This window comes from Pelecanus crispus, chromosome 2, assembly GCF_030463565.1.
Source record: "Pelecanus crispus isolate bPelCri1 chromosome 2, bPelCri1.pri, whole genome shotgun sequence".
In the NCBI taxonomy this organism is placed as follows: Eukaryota; Metazoa; Chordata; class Aves; order Pelecaniformes; family Pelecanidae; genus Pelecanus; species Pelecanus crispus.
The window spans coordinates 127049720-127069831 of NC_134644.1; the positions used below are offsets into that span (position 1 = coordinate 127049720).

The 20112-nt window shown below is 37.8% G+C and overlaps 1 protein-coding gene and 1 non-coding gene across 2 annotated transcripts in view; both read right to left on the minus strand.

The window, feature by feature from the left end:
• Positions 1-20112, minus strand: part of CCDC178 (coiled-coil domain containing 178) — a 182546-nt gene that overhangs the window by 131527 nt on the left and 30907 nt on the right. Inside the window, exons 11-14 of the mRNA XM_075706468.1 lie at positions 15854-16037; positions 10799-10861; positions 6881-7042; positions 1936-2049 (exon numbers count right to left, since the gene is read on the minus strand). Of these exons, the coding sequence (XP_075562583.1) occupies positions 1936-2049; positions 6881-7042; positions 10799-10861; positions 15854-16037 (523 nt within the window). The remainder of the gene's footprint in view (positions 1-1935; positions 2050-6880; positions 7043-10798; positions 10862-15853; positions 16038-20112) is intronic.
• TRNAG-CCC (transfer RNA glycine (anticodon CCC)) lies at positions 19844-19914 on the minus strand. The gene has a single exon. It is a non-coding gene; the product is annotated as a tRNA-Gly (tRNA).

Genomic DNA, 20112 nt, shown 5'->3' on the forward strand with positions numbered 1-20112 from the left:
GAGCAGGGGAAGAGTGTGAGGAGTCCTCCCCCTGAGGAGGAAGGAGCAGCAGAAACATGTGATGAACTGACTGCAACACCCATTCCCCATCCCCCTGCACCACTTGTGGGGAGGAGGTAGAGAAAATCGGGAGTGAAGCTGAGCCTGGGAAGAAGGGAGGGGTGGGGAGAAGGTGTTTTAAAATTTGGGTTTATTTCTCATTACCCTACTCAGTTTTGATTGGCAATAAATTAAACTGCTTTTCCCCAAGCCGAATCTGTTTTGCCAATGACAGTAATTGGTGAGTGATCTCTCCTTGTCCTTATCTCGACCCACAAGCTTTTCATTATATTTTCTTTCCCTTGTCCAGTTGAGAAGGGGAGTGATAGAGCAGCTTTGGTGGGCACCTGGCGTCCAGCCAGGGTCAACACACCACAGATGCAGAAGCCTCCAGGGTATGATTCATCTTGTCCTAAAATAGGCAAATTATGAAGGACTGGGTGAATTGCTTGATCAATTGGAAGTTGGGGGCTATACTACTCCTGTACTAAGAATACTATGGAATCACAGCCATTTCTTCCGTAACGTCATTTAAGGCTATACACCAGACAAGCTTTAAACAAGCCAATGTCTTAATCATGGGAGAGCACTAAAATCTCTGAACGTAACTTTAAATAATTTTTCCTTAAAAACAATATAAATGATTAACAGAATCATATAGTGTGACCCTGCACAGCTAGAAATATGAGTTATTGCTAAAAAATAAGACAGCCCCTTTTATAAAGCCCTCCTTTTACAAAACTTCAATTGCTATGATCAAGGAACTGTATCAGGCTCTAAGAATGCAACATTTAAGGTATCCAAGTATTGTTACCAGTTCAGAGCTCTACAGATCTCATAAAATGGGCTTTGTACATCGTTTTATTCTACTTATCCAGAACAATCCTCTCATACTCCTCCAGAACACCAATTCAAATATTGCTCAAGTAATTAATGGATACAGTTATTTACAGTTACTAGGAAAGGCAGCATTAAAAACAATAATAAAAAAGCATAGAAAATAAATGCACTGAAAAACACAGTAGAGTTATTGATTATCTGGATGCTGACTCATCAGTCATTTCCACATGTTCTAAGATCTGTTGGTAAACCTGCAGTTTGGTAGAGCACAATCTTTAACAGAAAGGGATGTATAAACTCTGTCTTCCCTGCCAAATTTAGAAACGTGTGTGAATCAATGAATTTCCCAATGCTTAATTTAAGATTCTGTCATATATAGGAAGTCTCAGAGCTTTTCAGTAGAAATTAATGGATTCATGAAAGCTACTCTGAACAACATGAAAGCTTTTCTTTTCTTTTTTCTTTTTTAATCTGTATGACTCATCTTTGATGCCGTAATATCTAACTTAAGTTTATAAAATATGCAAATGAAAGAATAATAAAAATGAACAGAATCTTAGAAAAAAAAATGTTTGTTTCTTCTAATGCTTATATCCATGTTTATATAAAGCATTGTGTTCAGTAATGAAATTCAGTGATTCCCTTTGGTGAATTATACAGTTTAGTAACTGATACAGCAGATACAAGCCATCATTTACAAAAAGATGCCATCTGCTGAGCAAACATGCGATCAGCAGGCACTTCCTATTATACTAGAATCTTTTTTGTCCTTTATTGATTTTTTCCATTGCATTTCTAAAGCCCCTCAAGCAATCTGAGCCAGTGTAGCAAATGAAGAAAGCAAAGGACTTCTCAATGACCCCAATATCAATTCTGCTTTGTACTTTACTCTGTCTCAAGGCTATGGACCTCATAGGTTAGTTCAAGCAAGAGACAGAAAATAGTGCATACATTGTATGTATGTATATCGTTCCAAGGCAACTGTGTAGAAATGACAGCCTAACCTTTGAGATTAAACATACTTCAAAAAAGCCATACAAGCATTAAATTATTCACCTGTATATCACTTAATTGTTGCTGCATGATACTTCTTTTTTGTTCCAGTTCTTGTTCAGTTTGCTTCTGCTGTTTATCTAGCTCTTCTACTCTCTGATCCAAATAGTAGAGCTTCTGGAGAGTTTATGCATAAATAGACGTGTTAGTATTCAAAAGTTATTGTCCTACATTCTATAGAAATCTGAAAATACATTAGGCATTAAATACTTTAACAGTTACCATTCTTAAGCTTATTTTTATCTTCCCTTCCATACCCACTTTTCTACCATGTAGGTTTATATACTCTACGATTTCAATGAAAAAATGCACATTTAAAATAGAAAATATCTCTGCTACTTCATATAGTGTTCATTGTCTTATGCAAAATATCACTCTTACTCTGCTCCCCATGCTTCTTTCTTTCTGCCAAGAAAGTTACAAATAAAGTTCTGAAATCAAAATATGTATTTGGAACAGCTTCCATGGAATTTGTATAAAGGGCAAAATAAATGTTTATTGCTTATTATCACTAACTCATGAAAAATACAGCTAAGGACAGCTAACAAGAGGAGGAAGAAGAAAGAAAATAAAATATTGGGATATGTTTTTTATATTTTTCATTAATCCATTCTATTATTAATTAGCACCTCAAGAAAAACAAGAGTTCTTGTCTATTGTATTAATTTCATTTTCATCATTAGTGTCAGCACCAAATATTAAATGACAGAAATTGTTATTAATACATGTAATAAGGAAAATTTTACATTACTAAATACGCTTATATAAATCGTATAATAGTTATATTATTCAAAGGTTTAAATTCCATTTAGACTATATAACAAAGAATATGAAAATAGGTATTAATATTTCCATTCTGAAACAATAATTTAAACCTTTAATCAGTGAGAAAGTTCTTCCTTGAAATTACCAGTATCTTTCACATATCATTCACATATAAACCTGCTTGTGCAAACTCTTGTTTCCAAGCTTTTAAAACAGAAGCAAATACACAGCTATAGACCATGATGTATAACTTACACCACACCTCTCTAGGTTTCCAGGAAACTAATGATGTGATCTTTGTCACATTGTTTCTACTTAGTTTTAGTTGGGGAAGGGCTAACAACATTAGTCACTGCCATTAATGCGTTGTTTTGAAAATACTATTAGCTATTAGAGGAATCTTTTTTTTTTTTTAATTTTTCAATTTGACTTATTAAACCTGCATCAAAAATAAACTATCACATAATCCATTATCTGAACTCAAACTATTCAACACCCTTCATCTCTCCTCCAAAAATGTTTAAGTGTTGCTACATGCAGACTATGTCAAGAACCCTTCAAACCGAATAACACGAAAAACTGGAAAAGACAATCTCCCATGACAAGCTATTTACTAGTAGTTGGATAACTGAACTATAAACCCATAGACTGATGCCGCAACAAAAAACTTCTTGCTGAGGCAGCAGAAATTCTTGTATCTGGGCTTTGAGCAAAAATAAAAAATCCTGTATCTAAACTGAATAGGCTCAAAAGATGTTGGTTGGTCTTGATTGTGAGAATGTTCCATAACAAGCATATGGCTTATTGAAAACTCTTATCCTTAGTTCTGGACATAAACCATCAATAGTTTTGCTTCCTATTGATTTGGAAACAAAAATAAAGGCATTCTGCTTTTTCTTTTCTGGCAGTAAGGTCCAGTGAAAATGCCCTCCTCTTTCAGACACTTAAGAAATAATTCTTTCACACTGATTACTGTATTTTCAATACAGGTCCCTAAGACACTTATTTCCTTTGCCAAAAAAATGGGAAGCTTCAAATACCTTCCCTAGATTGTAAAACTGCTCATTACAGTGAACAATGCATGCCCACCTATTCATACAGGGTGGGGCAGCTCACATTTGGAAGGACTTGTTTGCAAGGATTTGCACATATTTCATGGTGGCATATAGAACAAAGGCTTTGAGTCGTAGCCAAAGCTTCATTTAGGCATGATGACAGAAGGACAGCCCCCAGTTTCAGTGTTGCTGATTTCTACAATTACCAGTGTGAAAGCCAAACTCTGTTTCACTCATGATAGAAGACTGGAAACAACTGAAATTTTTCCCATGTTTCCAGTTGTTTTCAGAGATATTTCCCAAAAGAAGAAAAGGAATAGCACCTGCTCCTGAAAGAGACATAAAAAAGGATAAAGCAAAGTATGGAAATGCTGTTAATTAAAAAAAAAAAAAAAATCTGTTAATAAATTATATTCCAAACAATTCTGCAAAAAGAAAGACTGAATGGTTTTGTTTGAGGGTTTTGCTTCAATATAATGCACAGACATTACATCTTGCACTAAACTAGGGTTCAGATTTTGAATATTTCCACATCATTTCAGAACAATAAGGTTTATTTCTACAGATGTTTGCTGAGGTGGCAGGGGGACATACAACTATCAGCATTGCTGAAGGAAACGGTCGTCTACCTAGGTAAGGTCTCATGTTTGCAGGACTAGTAGTCAACTGGTCTACTTACTATCAGGTATTTTTGAAAAGCATCCACCATTTAATATCTTGTTTCAAACAGTGATTTATTCAGGTAACATTGTTCACATTGCTCTGCTCTCTATTACCACTGTTGTAGCACTCCATATAAGCAAAGCTTTCAAAGATCTAAAAGATCATCAGATCTAAAATAGGAAAGTCTAATAATGAAAGAACTGTTTCCCAGTCATATAAGTTTAGTTAGTATCCTGTTACTCTTTTGAGCAGATCTGGACAAAAGATTATTTCTCTGAAAATTTTCCCAAGTTTTTAACCTTAGGGAAGGTTAACACCACTAGTATACCCTGCAAATATGGGGAACAGCCTACTAGGTCATCACTGGGCAAATGGAGGAAAATGTCTCTGGCCATACTTTCAAGATGATAGAGGGGCCAACCAAAACATTTCATATCTCATGCCACTCTCCATGATATTTGAAAAGTCATGGCAGTCAGGTGAAGTCCCTGCTGACTGGAAGAAGGGGAATGTTGTGCCCATTTTTAAAAAGGGAAGAAAGGAGGACCCTGGGAACTATCGACCTGTCAGCCTCACCTCTGTGCCTGGGAAGATCATGGAACAGATCCTCCTAGAAGATATGCTCAAGCACATGGAGGACAGGGAGGTGATGCAAGACAGCCAGCACGGCTTCACCATGGGCAAGTCCTGCCTGACCAACCTAGTGGCTTTCTATGAAAGAGTGACTGCATCAGTGGACAAGGGAAAAGCAATGGATGTCATCTACTTGGATTTCTGTAAAGCATTTGAAACAGTCCCCCACAACATCCTTCTCTCTACGTTGGAGAGATATGGGTTTGATGGGTGGACTGTTCAGTGGATAAGGAATTTGTTGGATGGTCGCATCCAGAGGGTCGTGGTCAATGGCTCGATGTCCACATGAAAACCGGTGACAAGTGGGGTCCCTCAGGGGTCCGTACTGGGACCGGTGCTATTTTAACATCTTCATCAATGACATAGACAGTGGGATCGAGTGCACCCTCAGCAAGTTTGCAGATGACACCAAGCTGAGTGGTACCGTTGACACACCAGGAGGACGAGATGTCATCCAGAGGGACCTGGACAAGCTGGAGAGGTGGGCCTGTGTGAACCTCATGAGGTTCAACAAGGCCAACTGCAAGGTCCTGCACCTAGGATGGGGCAACCCCCGGTATCAGTACAGGCTGGGGGATGAAGAGATTGAAAGCAGCCCTGCGGAGAAGGACTTGGGGGTACTGGTGGATGAAAAGCTGGACATGAGCTGGCAATGTGCTCTTGCAGCCCAGAAAGCCAACCATATCCTGGGCTGCATCAAAAGAAGCGTGGCCAGCAGGTCGAGGGAGGTGATTCTGCCCCTCTACTCTGCTCTGGTCAGACCTCACCTGGAGTGCTGAGTCCAGCTCTGGGGCCCTCAGCACAAGAAGGACATGGACCTGTTGGAGCAGGTCCAGAACAGGGCCACCAAAATGATCCGAGGGCTGGAACACCTCTCCTATGAGGCCAGGCTGAGAGAGCTGGGGTTGTTCAGCCTGGAGAAGAGAAGGCTGCGAGGAGACCTTATTGCGGCCTTTCAGTACTTAAAAGGGGCCTACAGGAAAGATGGGGAGAATCTTTTTAGCAAGGCCTGTTGTGACAGGACAAGGAATAATGGATTTCAACTAAAGAAGAATAGATTTAGACTAGACATTAGAAAGAAATTTTTTACAATGAGGGTGGTGAAGCACTGGAACAGGTTGCCCAGAGAGGTGGTAGAGGCCCCATCCCTGGCAACATTCAAGGTCAGGTTGGACGGGGCTCTGAGCAACCTGATCTAGTTAAAGCTGTCCCTGCTCACTGCAGGGGCGTTGGGCTAGATGACCTCTAAAGGTCCCTTCCAACCCAAAGCATTCTATGATTCTATGATATATAATAGTAGGAATGCTCTACCAGAAGCAAAAGAAATGCTTGGAAGAGTGTAATTAATTAAGTCAATTCAAGTAGGTTGAGGACCTGTTTTTAATAGAAAAATCTTCTGTTTCTTTTTCTTATTACACAAAACAGACCTTTCATGAAAGGAAGGAAAAACATTTGTATCAGTGTCACCCATAAAGCAGGGAAGTGAAGGTCTCCAGCATGCCATAGCTGGGGGCTTATACACCAGTTGCTCTCTTCAGCCTATTATAAGTAAGCAAAGAAGTACAAAGGAAACAAGCAAGTACTAAACAGTCTTCCCTTTTGTAAGAAAACGGATCACAGAAGTTAAAAGAGAAAGATTTTTCTAATACAGAAAGCCAGAATGGTCAAAAATAAGGCTGGAATTATGTTGTGTTTTGTTATGTTGTATCACAGCACAACTGCACAGCTGCAAAATCCAACTCTTCTGAGCTATGGACTTCTGTTTCCTCTTATTTTTTTCTAAAAATGACAAAAAATATGATAGTGAGTGGTCCAGAATCTACTACTTTTACCTCATGGTTGTCTTTACATATGTCTTTATTTCTTTTAAATCTTGTTTCTAGATCAGCTACTTGTCTCTCAATCTCTTCTATCCTCTTCATACCTTCCTCTTTTTTCTTCAGTTTCTCTTTTCGCTTTTCCTCTAGCTCATCATATATTGCTTTAATCCTGGCCTGTTTATTAAAATATATACAGAATTAGCTTTTACTATTTCAAAAGCAGAAGTAGAACATGAAAAATCCGAATCTGAAAGAATATTTATACTCTTAGGTAAACATCATGAATAGACCAAAAGTTAACAAATACATCATAAGGTGATTAAAAATGTCTTAAAAATGAAGGAAAAGTTGGCCATTAAGTCAGCATATGTCAGGAGCTTTTGAATAGGAAAAGCTGAATAGCCAGCAGAACTGGAAAACACAAATACAGCAGAAGAATCAGCAAGAAATATTGGGAAATGTAAAAATTACATTGAAGCAGAAGAATTTACAGTACTATTTAAGCACATACAAGAAAAGATTTCCATAAAAGAGGAATTAAAATTCTAAAGATAACTCTCAAGAGTGAAAATCTTTTCTGATGGGAACCATAATCACCATATGCAAGTTCCTCGATTTTTTAAAAAAGGGAGGGAAAAAAGAGAAGGAAAACACTGCAAAGTGAAAAGGAACAAAATTTTTGCAAAATAAATGAACACCCTTCAAGGCTGGAAAATACAAGATCCAGCATACATCCACTCCAAAATTCTTCCCTCCACCCAAAGAAATAAAGAGAAAGATAGAGAAATATTATGTACCAGAAGCTGTGTTGTTCAAAATGGGCAGGTCTTACATAAACTTACAAATTCTAATATCCCAAATTCACCATCACTTGAACACAAATAATTATTTATCTGTGTAGGAAAGAGTGAATACACAACATCTGATATTGAGATACACACACACACACACGTCTATATGTATTTAAAGCAGAACAGAGCTGGCAACATTTTGAATTCCTTTCAGCTGTAGCAGAAGAGTGAAATAAGCCAAGAAAATTATGTGAAAGAGGGAAAGAAATGACCATACATGTGACTTATTCTTTTCAAAGTATTATTCTAGGTGGTAAATAACTCCTTTTTCTAGTTTTAAATCATAGTCTACAAACATAGTTATCCTTACCAGGAGTGTTTCAAGTAGTAAATGTAGCATAATTTCTGAATTCCTATAGAATGGCACAATATTAGGCGAAGTTATGGATAATGTTCCAGGTGAGAACATGGCTGGTAGGTGGAATGGACAAGCTTCCCAGAAAACCACTAACATTTCTGGATCTCTGTTGCTTTATACTCTGATGGTATTAGTAGATTCCCTTTGGCTATCTCAGAACAGAGTCTCATCTAAACTGATATGCACTTTGACAGTCACTAGTTTTTGCACTCTCAACATCCTTTGACATCATCATTAAGTTTTGTCCTATTAGTAAGAAAAAACCTCTTGACAGCAAGGATATGAAGGTTGTCTAACCCGGAGAAAAAAGACTTTGGAAGAAAATTAGAAAAAATAGGTTTAGTTGAAACAGAACTTTAAAACCACCTTAAAAGAAGTACAAGATGCATCTCCAGAACCTCTTTATCCTGAAAAAAACCATGAACTGCAATGAAAACAGCAGTTCTGAGCACAGTGTTTACTTCTCATTAGGAAAGTATTCTTTTGTTCCTGTCTGTAAAAGGAAAGAAGTGGGCTAAAGTTGCCACTGAAGGTCTTTACCAAGAATCAGGAGAAAGAAAGCAGATTTTTAGTTTCAATGAATAATCAAAAAGGATTGGTACTGAATACCAAAAAGGGAAGAAGATGTTTGGAAGCACCAAATCAAGCCTGTCATGCTGTGGCGGTCAGGCCCAGAAACGTTCCCTTCAGACTTCTCTGAAGCAAAGCCTGAGAAGCAGAGGGAAGTTGTGCATCAACCACAATTGCATGTGATGGAAACCTTGTGTACCACCTGGCTTAGAATAGGTACATTCAAGACTTCCTGCTAACGTCTGCAACAAACAGGAACTGCAAGATCTCTCTTGGGGCTTGTCTTTCTAGAAATGGGAGACATAGGTACTAGATTCTGCTATTGACCTCTTGCACAGTTCAAAGTCACAGAATGGAAGAGAACAAGCTTCATAACAAAAGCAAAATGGAGATTGTGAATGTCCATAAGCATATAAAAAAGGTTCAGACTTCTCTCTCTTTCTCAAAAAAAAAAAAAAAAAAAAAAAAGGAACAAAAATCTCAGGACTTCTGGTCATCACAGTAAATCCAACATTCAATTCTAAAGAAAGATAGCCTCTAATATCTCTCAGAGTAAATCTCTCCTATCTGAGACCATTGCCAAAGGAGGCTTCTGACTCAAGAACTTGCAGTAAAAGACTGCAATGCCTCCCTCCAGTTCTGGCTATGTTCTTTCGATCCCACATGATGTTGGATCAGAATCCAACATCAGAACACTCACAGCTTGTCAGTATTCATCTCAGGATGAGCAGGAAGGAGCAATGGAGCCAAACAATCCTGTATGTCATAATGGTGAGAGTGGGAGCATTGACAGTGAAAATATTTTTCCCAGAGGTATTACATGTCTCCATAGGAAAGAAGAGATGAATCTCAATGGCACTCACCAACTATGAAAAGGCTCTCAGAATGGGTTATATATACTGGTGTGTTAATGATGCATCACAGGAGATCTTTTCCAGTTATTAGAGGGATCTTGCATGAGAAGAAAGTCATTAATTGTACTGTTTATCTGGTATCAAGTTTTCTCTAAGAAAAAGGTAACGCTTTTACTTCTTGCAAGGGACCTGGTTCAGCTAGTAGTGGCTTAAGGTTGCAGCAGCCATTATCACTGTGTCCCATCTCCTCACAGGATGTGCCCAACAGTAGCAACTGGAAATCTATTACTTGCCTTTACCTTGCAGGCAGGCACCACTAACAGCAAGGTCAGCACCAACAGCCAGTTCAGCAGTTGCTGATTTTGCCAGGTCTTCTGTATCATAAAGGTCTCTGTGTTACTGGACTGAAACTTTGAAGGAAACATTGACTTTGATTTTCTGGCATCATAGGGAACAAAGGAGTGATCTCTGGAAAGCTGCTGCTCAGACAGAAGCCAGAGCTTTGTTCTGACAACTGCACCTGAAGGCCTCCTATCTGTTGCTGGTGACACTGAATGCAGAGATTAAGGACTTTTTCAGAAAACAGGCCTGGAGCTTCCACTTAGTGTCTTGCTTGAGGCTTTAAGACCTGGTAGTTATTACAACAGTTTGAATATGACCATTATCCATGCTCTTGCGGAAGACAGCTGATGGAATCCATCTGCCAAAGGATGGATATAGATGGAATACCCCTTTTGGTGAGGCCAAACTTGGGATTTCAGTCAGAGAATCTGAAGAAGTATCAACACTTGCCTGAGGATGGTTGAAAAGCATCACTGAAGTCCAGAAGAAAAGTACATTTGACAATTGAAAAAGGGACACCAAAGCATATTGTGTGAATTTAGCAGTTCACACCAGGAGAAAATAAATGGTGTTAGGGCCACTCTATTTTAGATATGCATGCATCAATATAAAGTATGGTAAGGGTCTGATTGCACTTTCTAGAGAAATTGAAGTAAGATAGATATACAAATTCAAATTATGTCACAGTATACACAGATTATTACTAAAGGTTTTTTATCTTTTAAAGCAAACTGGAAATTATTGTGAATAACTGGGATACAACAACGTGTTTCATGTTTTCATGCGTGTTTAAATTTTCCTAGTTGTTAAACAGCAGGCATCATTACTTAGCAAAACCCATCAGTCTTCTACGTGAGCTGGTCACAAGGTACTCAAAGTTAATTCATGGTAGGAAGTAAAAAGAAGGTTGAAGAAGAATTTAGATTTGAAGTAAAATGGTTGCTGTCATGTTTACCTGAATGACTTTCCAAATTCCTTTTTGATCTTGAATTTCTTTTTTAAGATTCCACTCTGAATTCTTACGAAAAAAAAAAAAAGCCATATACAAAGCATAAGAAAACAAGTTAACAGAAAACAGCAATGAAAATTTAACATTAACATCACAGTAAGGATGAGCATAGCTTTTAAATTTTTTCTCAAGTATCATAAAATTATATTAAAAAGGAAATTACAACAGAGTCTCAGGCACAAGAGGTAAATAAATATAGACTATACTATAAGAAAAGCAACACTATTTTCTAGACATAATGTAATTTATTTTTCATAGCTTAAAATAATTAAGTAAATGAAGCAGCTGAGCTGGCTTACCTAAATGGACATTGAACATCAATTATTCAAAATTTAAAACCTCAGTGCCTTCTATATTTTATATTATGAGACTTTTTTTGTAATTTCTAGTAAAAATCTGAACATGTTTTAGCCCTTTCTTATATGAATATCCTACTCATATAACTTCTAGGATAAGTTATATAGCACATTATTATAGTTTGTGCCTTGAAAACTTCTAATTTAATGTATGTCAGACCATTAGCAGACCAACATAATGAAACCTGATTATAATCTAAGTCAAACCCTAATCAGGACTTTCTGTTTCCTTTTTAAGTGAATTTAGGGAGTGGAAAACTCATTATTTAAGCAAAACTAGGTACAACATGGCCAATAGTAAAGCAAGAAATGTACTCAATCAATTCTAGTAGTGAAATGGATTTATTCAAGATGTTTTATTCACATCCATATCTGCACTTTGGAAATGCATATGCCATCAGCACTTGGAGAGAGAGGTTCCTGCATAAGGAGGTCATAAATATCTCCCAGATGCCACATACATAAGAAAATACAAAAATAGATGCCAAGCACCCCCATATATTCTCAAACCCCAAATCCCAAAGATTATTAGGAAATTCAAGGAAATAGAAGTGATGGAGATTGGTGTTCATGTGGAAAACTTATCCTGCAATCCATGAGTAAAAGCCTTTTTTCCAGATGAAAGTTTATATATTTGCCCCATGGACAATTCCAAGCAACAACTTGTGCCCATGGCCCTGCCCTCCCCCTCACACCTCCTTGTCCACATATGCATATAGTCTATTTTAATCCAAATCTCTGAGTCTATTAGACAAACTGTGGCATCTGGACTACTCTCCAAAATGCAGCAACATTTTGAATGACTAATGATAACACTTGGTGATTGCATGAATATATTTTTCACTCTATTCAGTAGGTCAAGGATACAGTTTAACTGGTGGTTACAGACAGACACTTTTTTCAGACACACCAGGGGGTAATTGCTCTCACAGAATATCAGCAGAGACCAGGCAGTCAACTACAAATTGCACCTTCATTTATATGATCATATTCAACATTCATGACTATTCAACTGTTGCTTAGGTAGAGAGGTATCTTAGCTTCTGTTCACTCCGTTCACACTTTTACCTGGCAATAGCTCTTGCAACTGGTCACCTTCCCTGTGTATGTCTTGATGTGTATATGTATGCTTTAAATTATTATAAACACAATGCTTTTGCTAATTTATGGTAACTAAGACTAAATATAGCAATATTAACTTAAAGCTGGTGACAGAACGGTCATTCCACAAGTGGTAGGAATGGACGTATTCTTTAACAAGGTCACTGAAGCAACTTGAGTGGTGCTGGAAAGCAATCTTATCACTGAAGGCAGGACCACTAGTAATGGCTTCATGTAGAAGTTAAGTTGTGCCAACAAGTAAACCAGAACACATACAGAATGAAATTCCATCTCTAACCATAAATGTATAGCTTTGAGATACATTTCTGACTGACTACATGCCCATGATGTTAACAGTATGACTTGAGAAGACAGCTTAAGGAACAATAAAGTCAAAAAAGGAACACTGTAGTCAAATTAAAAAAACCTATTTTTTTCATAAAAATTAGAGGAGTTTATTAAAAACTTTATGAGGAACAGCTAAAAGAGTAAAATACTTGCAAGTCAGATGGAGATTACTTACAAATACCATATTGGAGGCTCAAAGCACATGCAAGGCAAGTTTTGACAGACACTTTGGAAATATCAAAAAGAAAATCAACACCACTAAACAGGTAGGAATCTATCAGCAGCAAGACAAAAAAGTTGAAATTATGTCTAAAAAGAGGAAAACAGAAAAGATTATGAACTTTGCCTATTTAAATCTAAAAATACTATCAAGCAAGCTAAAATAAGAGTTTTTGGAAAAACCTGCAAGGGACATAAACCAAGTCCTTTTCCAAACACATCTGATAGGAAGCCTGCTAGAGACAATGTAAGGCCAACAGTTGATCAGAAGCACTTAAAGACAGCCTTACCATGAAGCACACAGAAAACAGAATATGATAGGGGAAAAGAAAGCTCAAATTCCAAAGCAAATAAAACCTTCAAAGCCCTAAGAAGCAAACTCATACCATGAAAAAAAGAATTAGCTGACACAAGGGAAATTTGATGCACAAGGGAGAACTCAGCATGACTGGGAAGCAGTGCCTCATGATTCACCAGTTTTCTGAAGGACTTAAGAAGTGTGTGGAGAAGGGAGATCTGGGTGATACAGTCTACTTGGACTCCTAAATGGTATTTGATGAAGTATTATATGAATGACTCCTTAATTAAATTCCCATGAGTTAAGGATAAAAATCCTCACATGAATATATGATGCATTTCAAGACAGAAGACCTACAGTAGAAATAAATTACAAGTTTTCACAGTGGCAGTTACAGTGGGGTCCTGCAAGTATCCATGCTGGATCTTGTGGCTTCCTATTTGTTCAGAAACCATATGGAAAATGTGGGATTTTGTGGGATGACTTAGTAAAACCAGCTGGATTTCTTATTTACAGAGGACAAAATTCAATGAAGGTTAATGTATGTTTGTACATTAGGACAAAGTCTTCACTTTATATAATTCTGGATTCTGAGCTGCCTAGTAATCAAACAGGAAGAAGATTGCGAAGAATATAATGCTCCACTGCATTTAAAAGAATAAATGTAATGTTAAGTACTATTACAAAAGGAATAGAGAACAAACCAGAATTCAAATATATATTCATATACTATTCATATACACTATATATGCCTAAGATGCATCTGCGTATTGAATGCTCTATGCTTTTTCCCCATAATAACATAACTGGAAAACAGAACTGGATAACAGACATGGGACAGCTTCCATTCATTAAACAAGTTAACGGACTAGGAGTCTTCAGCTTGAAAAAGAGGAAGAACATGATAAAAGCCTACAAAGTAATGTGTGACATGCAGGAAGAGAATATGGAATGACTGACCAAGACATCTTTGAAAATAAGAACCAGGGCATTACATGAAGATAGTATATGCTAGGCAGAAAATAAAGAAACAAAGTAGTTTTTCACATAACACATGACAAAGCTGTTGAAGTCCTTATCACAGAATGTTGTGGATGTCAAAAATCCAAACTGTGACTGTAAAATTCATGGAAGAAAAATTCATCAATTCTAAATTAACTTTTAATGGTTAAAGGGAAAATATAAATTAAGACACACAAAAAATAGGATGTAGGACAGCATATAAGCAGGGGCTTTGCCTGAATCCCTTCTAAAATCCTAATTTCTCAGACTAATATTTAGTATCCCTTCAATATTTAAATTGTAAGGAGTATCATACTAGATTATCCTGATTGTACAGTTAAACATCCATTTGTGTATTTCAGCACACAACACTGAGAATGTGGAGAAAATGGTGCTTGGCAAATCTATATACAAACAAGACAAAAATGTCACACAAATTTAGCATTAAAACATATGGCTATAAACCAGCATAATATACAAAAAAGACAATTTTTAGGACAAAACTACATGGTGCAAATTCAGATATTGCCAGGAACATAAATTTGATCCAAGAGAATATCGCCTGGTCTTACAAAAGGCCTTAACAAACACAAAACTGACTCACTCCTATTCATTCTGAAAAAAGCTCCGAAGTTGTCTAGCTCATGTTTTACTATTTTTTACCTTGGCTCTATAAGCTTTTTAACTGGCTCTGTCTAAAATCATATCCAATAACTCCTCATTTCTTTTTAGAAGTAGAATCTGGTACTTGGACACACCTTTACCTTTGGCAAGCAGGTAGGTGAAAAGGCAGGCAGGAAGCATGTGGAGTACCTAATATGCCAATGCATACTATAACCAGGAAAATACTATTAATGTTATTAATTTTGCTGATTACAAGTTAGGAAATCCTAAAATTCTTACAGAAAAGAAAACTCTGAAAGTCTTTCCTTCCAGGCAATCTATGCTTTACATACAGTAGAAGAGCTCTAGTGAAGAATATGTAACAGCATTTATAACTCCCTGGTATAAAAAGACCCTTGGAAATTCCCCATATATTTTCTTTCCATATTTCTGAATGCTGAATCTAAAATCCGGCACACTGACCCTAAAAGCTGTATGCATATGTACAATATTATTCATTAAGAATAATGTAAAGTGAAAAAAACAAGTGTCATGTAAGTCTTGTAAGCCTGCATAGTCATGGCAAAGCTTCTATACAAGGATGAACTAAAATTTCAATTCTAGATAACTAATGACATCAAAATGATAATTAAATAATTATTCTAATGTAGTATTTCATTTGCAATGGTTAAATTTAGCATCAAATAAAACTATATTGATTTACGAATTCTTCTAATCATTTAGTTACATAAAGAATGAGATTCTTATTTGTTAGTATTAATTTTATATCACCTAGGAATAAAAAAATCTTTGTATGGTTGAGAATATTTAATGTTATAAGGTTACTTTTTAGCCTGCCACAACCTGTGACCATTTAGTAACCAATTTATTTTCTCTTCCAAAGACTACTGTTATTTGCTATTTTTCAAATGTTTTAAAATACATAGTTAGAATCATAAGTTTTATATTATTATTTTTTTAATATTAGGTTGCTTGCCCAATAATTCTCTGATGCAAAGATCATTATTTTCTATTCTTCCACTCTAAAAAATTAATTTAGGCTAAAAAATATACCTTGTAAGAGATTTCTTCTGCAGTTTTGTTTTTTTTTAAGTCCTCATACTTTGTTTTCTTTTCACTGTAGGACAATTCAGCATTACAGAGATCTTCGTTTAGTCTTTCTATTTGCTGTTCAATCTTACACATGCTTTTGCAGATAGTTTTGACTTCTGACTGATATGCCTTCTTTTTTCTTGAACTGTTGAAAAAAACCAGCCAATTTTACATTTCTTTTTATAAAGTATATTAACTAAACTAAAAGTAAAACCCATTATTGATTAAGTAAAGCTAAAACATTTAAAAATCAAAAGCAGTATTTTATCATCCTGTACTTTGATGCTGAAAACACCAGGCTCTTCCTCAAATTTTTAAAGTCTCTTTATTCATGAGTATAAGCCCTCATAGTTCACTGAAATCAAACAATTATATGTATCCATTTTTTTGTTTTCCTATATATCTCTACTGTTAACCTGTATCATAGAATCACAGAATGGCTGAGGTTGGAAGGGACTTCAGGAGGTCATCTGGTCCAACTATCCTGCTCAAGCAAGGCCACCTAGAGACAGTTGCCCAGGACCGTGTCCAGATGGCTTTTGAATATCTACAAGGATGGAGAATCCACAACCTGCATCGGCAACCTGTGCCAGTGCTCAGCCACCTTCACAGTGAAAAAGTGTTTCCTGATGTTCATATGGAGCCTCCTGTATTTTGATTTGTGCCCATTGCCTCTGGTCCTGTCACTAAGCATCACTGAAAAAAACCTGGCTCCATCCTCTTTGCACCTTCCCTTCAGGTATTTATATACATTATTAAGACCCTCCCTGAGCCTTCTCTTCTCCAGGCTGAACAGTCCCAGCTCTTTCAGCCTTTCCTCATAGGAGAGATGCTCCAGTCTCTTTGCCTTCTTCATGGCCCTTTGTTGGACTCTCTCCACTATGACCATGTCTCTCTTCTACTGGGGAGCCCAGAACTGGACACAGTACTCCAGGTGTGGCCTCACCACTGCTGAGCAGAGGGGAAGGATCACCTCCCTTAACCTGCTGGCAACACTCCTCCTAATGCAGCCCAGGATGCCATTGGCCTTCTTTGCGGCAAAGGCACATTGCTGGCTCATGTTCAATTTGGTGTCCACCAGGACCTCCAGGACCTTTTCTGCCAAAGCTGTTTTCCAGCTGGGTGGCCCCCAGCATATATTGGTGCCTGGCATTGTTCCTCCCCAGATGCAGGACTTTGCACTCCTCCTTGTTGAACTTCATGAGGTTCCTTTCAGCTCATTTCTCCAGCCTGTTGAGGTCCCTCTGGATGGCAGCACAGCCCTCCGGTATATCAGCCACTCCTTCCAGTTTGGTGTCATCAGCAAACTTTCTGAGGGTACACTTTGACCCATCATCCAGACCATTTATGAAGATGTTAAACAGGACTGGACCCAATATTGACCCATGAGGTACGCCACTAGTTACCGGCCTCCAACTTGACTTTGTGATGCTGAGCACTGCCTTCTGGGCTTGGCCATTCAGCCAGCTTTCAATCCACCTCACTGTCTGCTCATCCAGCCCATACATCAACAGCTTGTCTATGCGGATCTTAATGGGAGACAGTGTCGAAAGCCTTACTGAAGTCTAGGTGGACAATATCCACTGCTCTTCCCTTGTCTACCAGGCCAGTTATTTCACCACAGAAGGTTATCAACCTGATCCAGCATGATGTCCCTTTGGTGAATCCATGCTGACTACTCCTGATGACTTTCTCATCCTTGTGAAATGTGCCTGCAAAATGGTTTCCAGGATTAGCTGCTCCATCACCTTCCAAGGGATTGAGGTGAGGATGACTAGCCTGTAGTTTCCTGGGTCCTCCTTCTTGCCTTTCTTCAACAAAGGAGTGACATTTGCTTTCCTCCAGTCCTCAGGCACTTCTCCCAGTTGCTCAAAGGTTATTGAGAGTGGTCTCACAATGACATCAGCAAGATCCCTCAGCACTCTTGGGTGCGTCCCATCAGGGCCCATTATGTCCAGTTTGCTTAAGTATTCCCTGACCTGATCATCTTCCACCAAGGGTATGTCTTCCTTGCTCCAGCTGTTTCCCCTGGTCTCTGGGACCTGGGATTCCTGAAGGCTGGCTCTTGCTAGTAATGACTGAAGAAAAGAAGGCATTCAGTACTTCAGCCTTTTCCATGTCATTTCTGTGTCATCAGGTTCCCTGCCTCATGCAGCACTGGGTCGACATTTTCCCCAGTCTTCCTTTGTGATCTATGCACTTGCAGGAGCCCTTCTTGTCTTTGATACCTCTTGCCAGATTCAATTCCATTTGGGCTTTGGCTTTCCTAACTGCATCTCTGCATGCTCAGACAATGTCTCTGTATTCCTATCAGGTTACTTGTCTCTGCTTCCACCTTCTGTATGCTTCCTTTTTGTGTCTGAGTTTTGCTGGGAGCTCCTTGTTCATCCATGCAGGCCTCCTGGCATTATTTCCTGACTTCTTATTCATTGGAACGGACTGCTCTTGAGCTTGAAGGAGGTGATCCTTGAATATTAACCAGCTTTCTTGGGCTCCTCTTCCCAAATATAATATAAAACTATCAATGCTGGATGAGAAGAAAGTGGCAAAAACAGCACTTTTATCTGAAGGTGTTGAACTTGGTCACACAGTCTCAGTTCACCTATCTTACAATAAATGGCCATCTCTAGGCTACTTCATACCAGTGCGGTGGCACAGGTTAGTCATACATCTGGTGAATTCAAATTCCTTAGTATGTTGCTATTTGTAGAATTCTTAGGTCACATAAAACAATTTTAGTTTATTTGCATACAAACCAACTTTCAGTAGAAGTGAACTGTTTAACAGAAGTGAACTTAAAATACCATTCAATTAGACTATCAGATTACACAGCAAAAACCAAACTGAATCACATACAAAAAACCTACAGGTAAACATTGATATTACTTTGACAGAATACAACCTCTGTATCATTAGAACTTAATATTCTTCAATGGAATGCTTCTTTGTAGAAGAATAGGATCACTGAAAAATAAACTGTTTACTACCACCGAGTATCTGCTGAATTAGAATGATAAACCTAAATGGTATTGTAAGGATTTTCACAGGATATACAACACTGTTTCCAACACTTCTTCTGCAAACCCACAACAGGCTGGCACTGATCACACGTTTCCTTAGCTGCATTAGTGGCGAGAATATTTCTCTCAAAGATCATATCCTTTAATACAGGGTATCATTTGCTCAGTTAAAGGAAGGAAACATAATTCACCTTACGAAACCCAAAGATTTCTTACTGCACCAGGACTAATCTTCATGAATGATTTCTCACACACACACACACACACACTCTGCACATTCCACTTTCACTGCATGTGAACTGCTGGTTCCTAAATATACAGTCTTACAGTCAGCAGTATCTTCTATATAGTCCTTGAAAAACCTATAGGACAGTGCAATTTAATTTCCCTTCCCAAAATTGCAGTAACACAGAAGCACAAAGCAAGAGAACAGAAAACATTGCCCATATACATCCTGATAAACAGTATCTAACATATACCATGTATTACATATATGTATTACAATTGCCCTTTCTTTATTAAGAGATTGTCCATAGGGTAGACTCAACTTACTGTGATTCCCAAGCAGTTGACCAATCTGATGGAGACAGAACTCAGTCCAATAGAACTGAAACTTCAATAGGACCTTTCCAAAATGCAAAATATGACCTAGAGCCTTCAACAATGTCACAACCCTGTAAGACCCTATGTTTAGAGCCATGACTGACTGATTTACATAAATTCACATACAAGCATTTCTCAAAGATATTGTAGGAGGTGTAAGAGCCCTACCAAAAAACTGAACTCCACATGAAACAGTGACAACTACTTTCAGCACCTGACATTGTCAGTCATGTAACCCCAGACTTTGGAGGCAGTTCAGGGTGGTTTGATTATTTAGAAGTTGTAAGACTGCAGTCACTGCCCATGATGGGAGATCACTATTTTATGCTGCACCAGCCGGGAATCGAACCCGGGTCACAAGAATGGGAATCTTGCATGATACCACTACACCACTGGTGCTTTCTGATAACTGCTACATAACCGAACTATCCAGGGCTGCCCCAGGGTGCAAAGTGTTGCATTGTCAGTTACTGATTTAGACAGTCTTTAAATACAAAGGATTCCTAGCCCTTTTTTTTCAGCCGCTGAGACAAAAGAATCTTGTATAGATCTAAAAGATCTTGTTCCCTAAGAATTAAAACACTGGAGATTATTAAG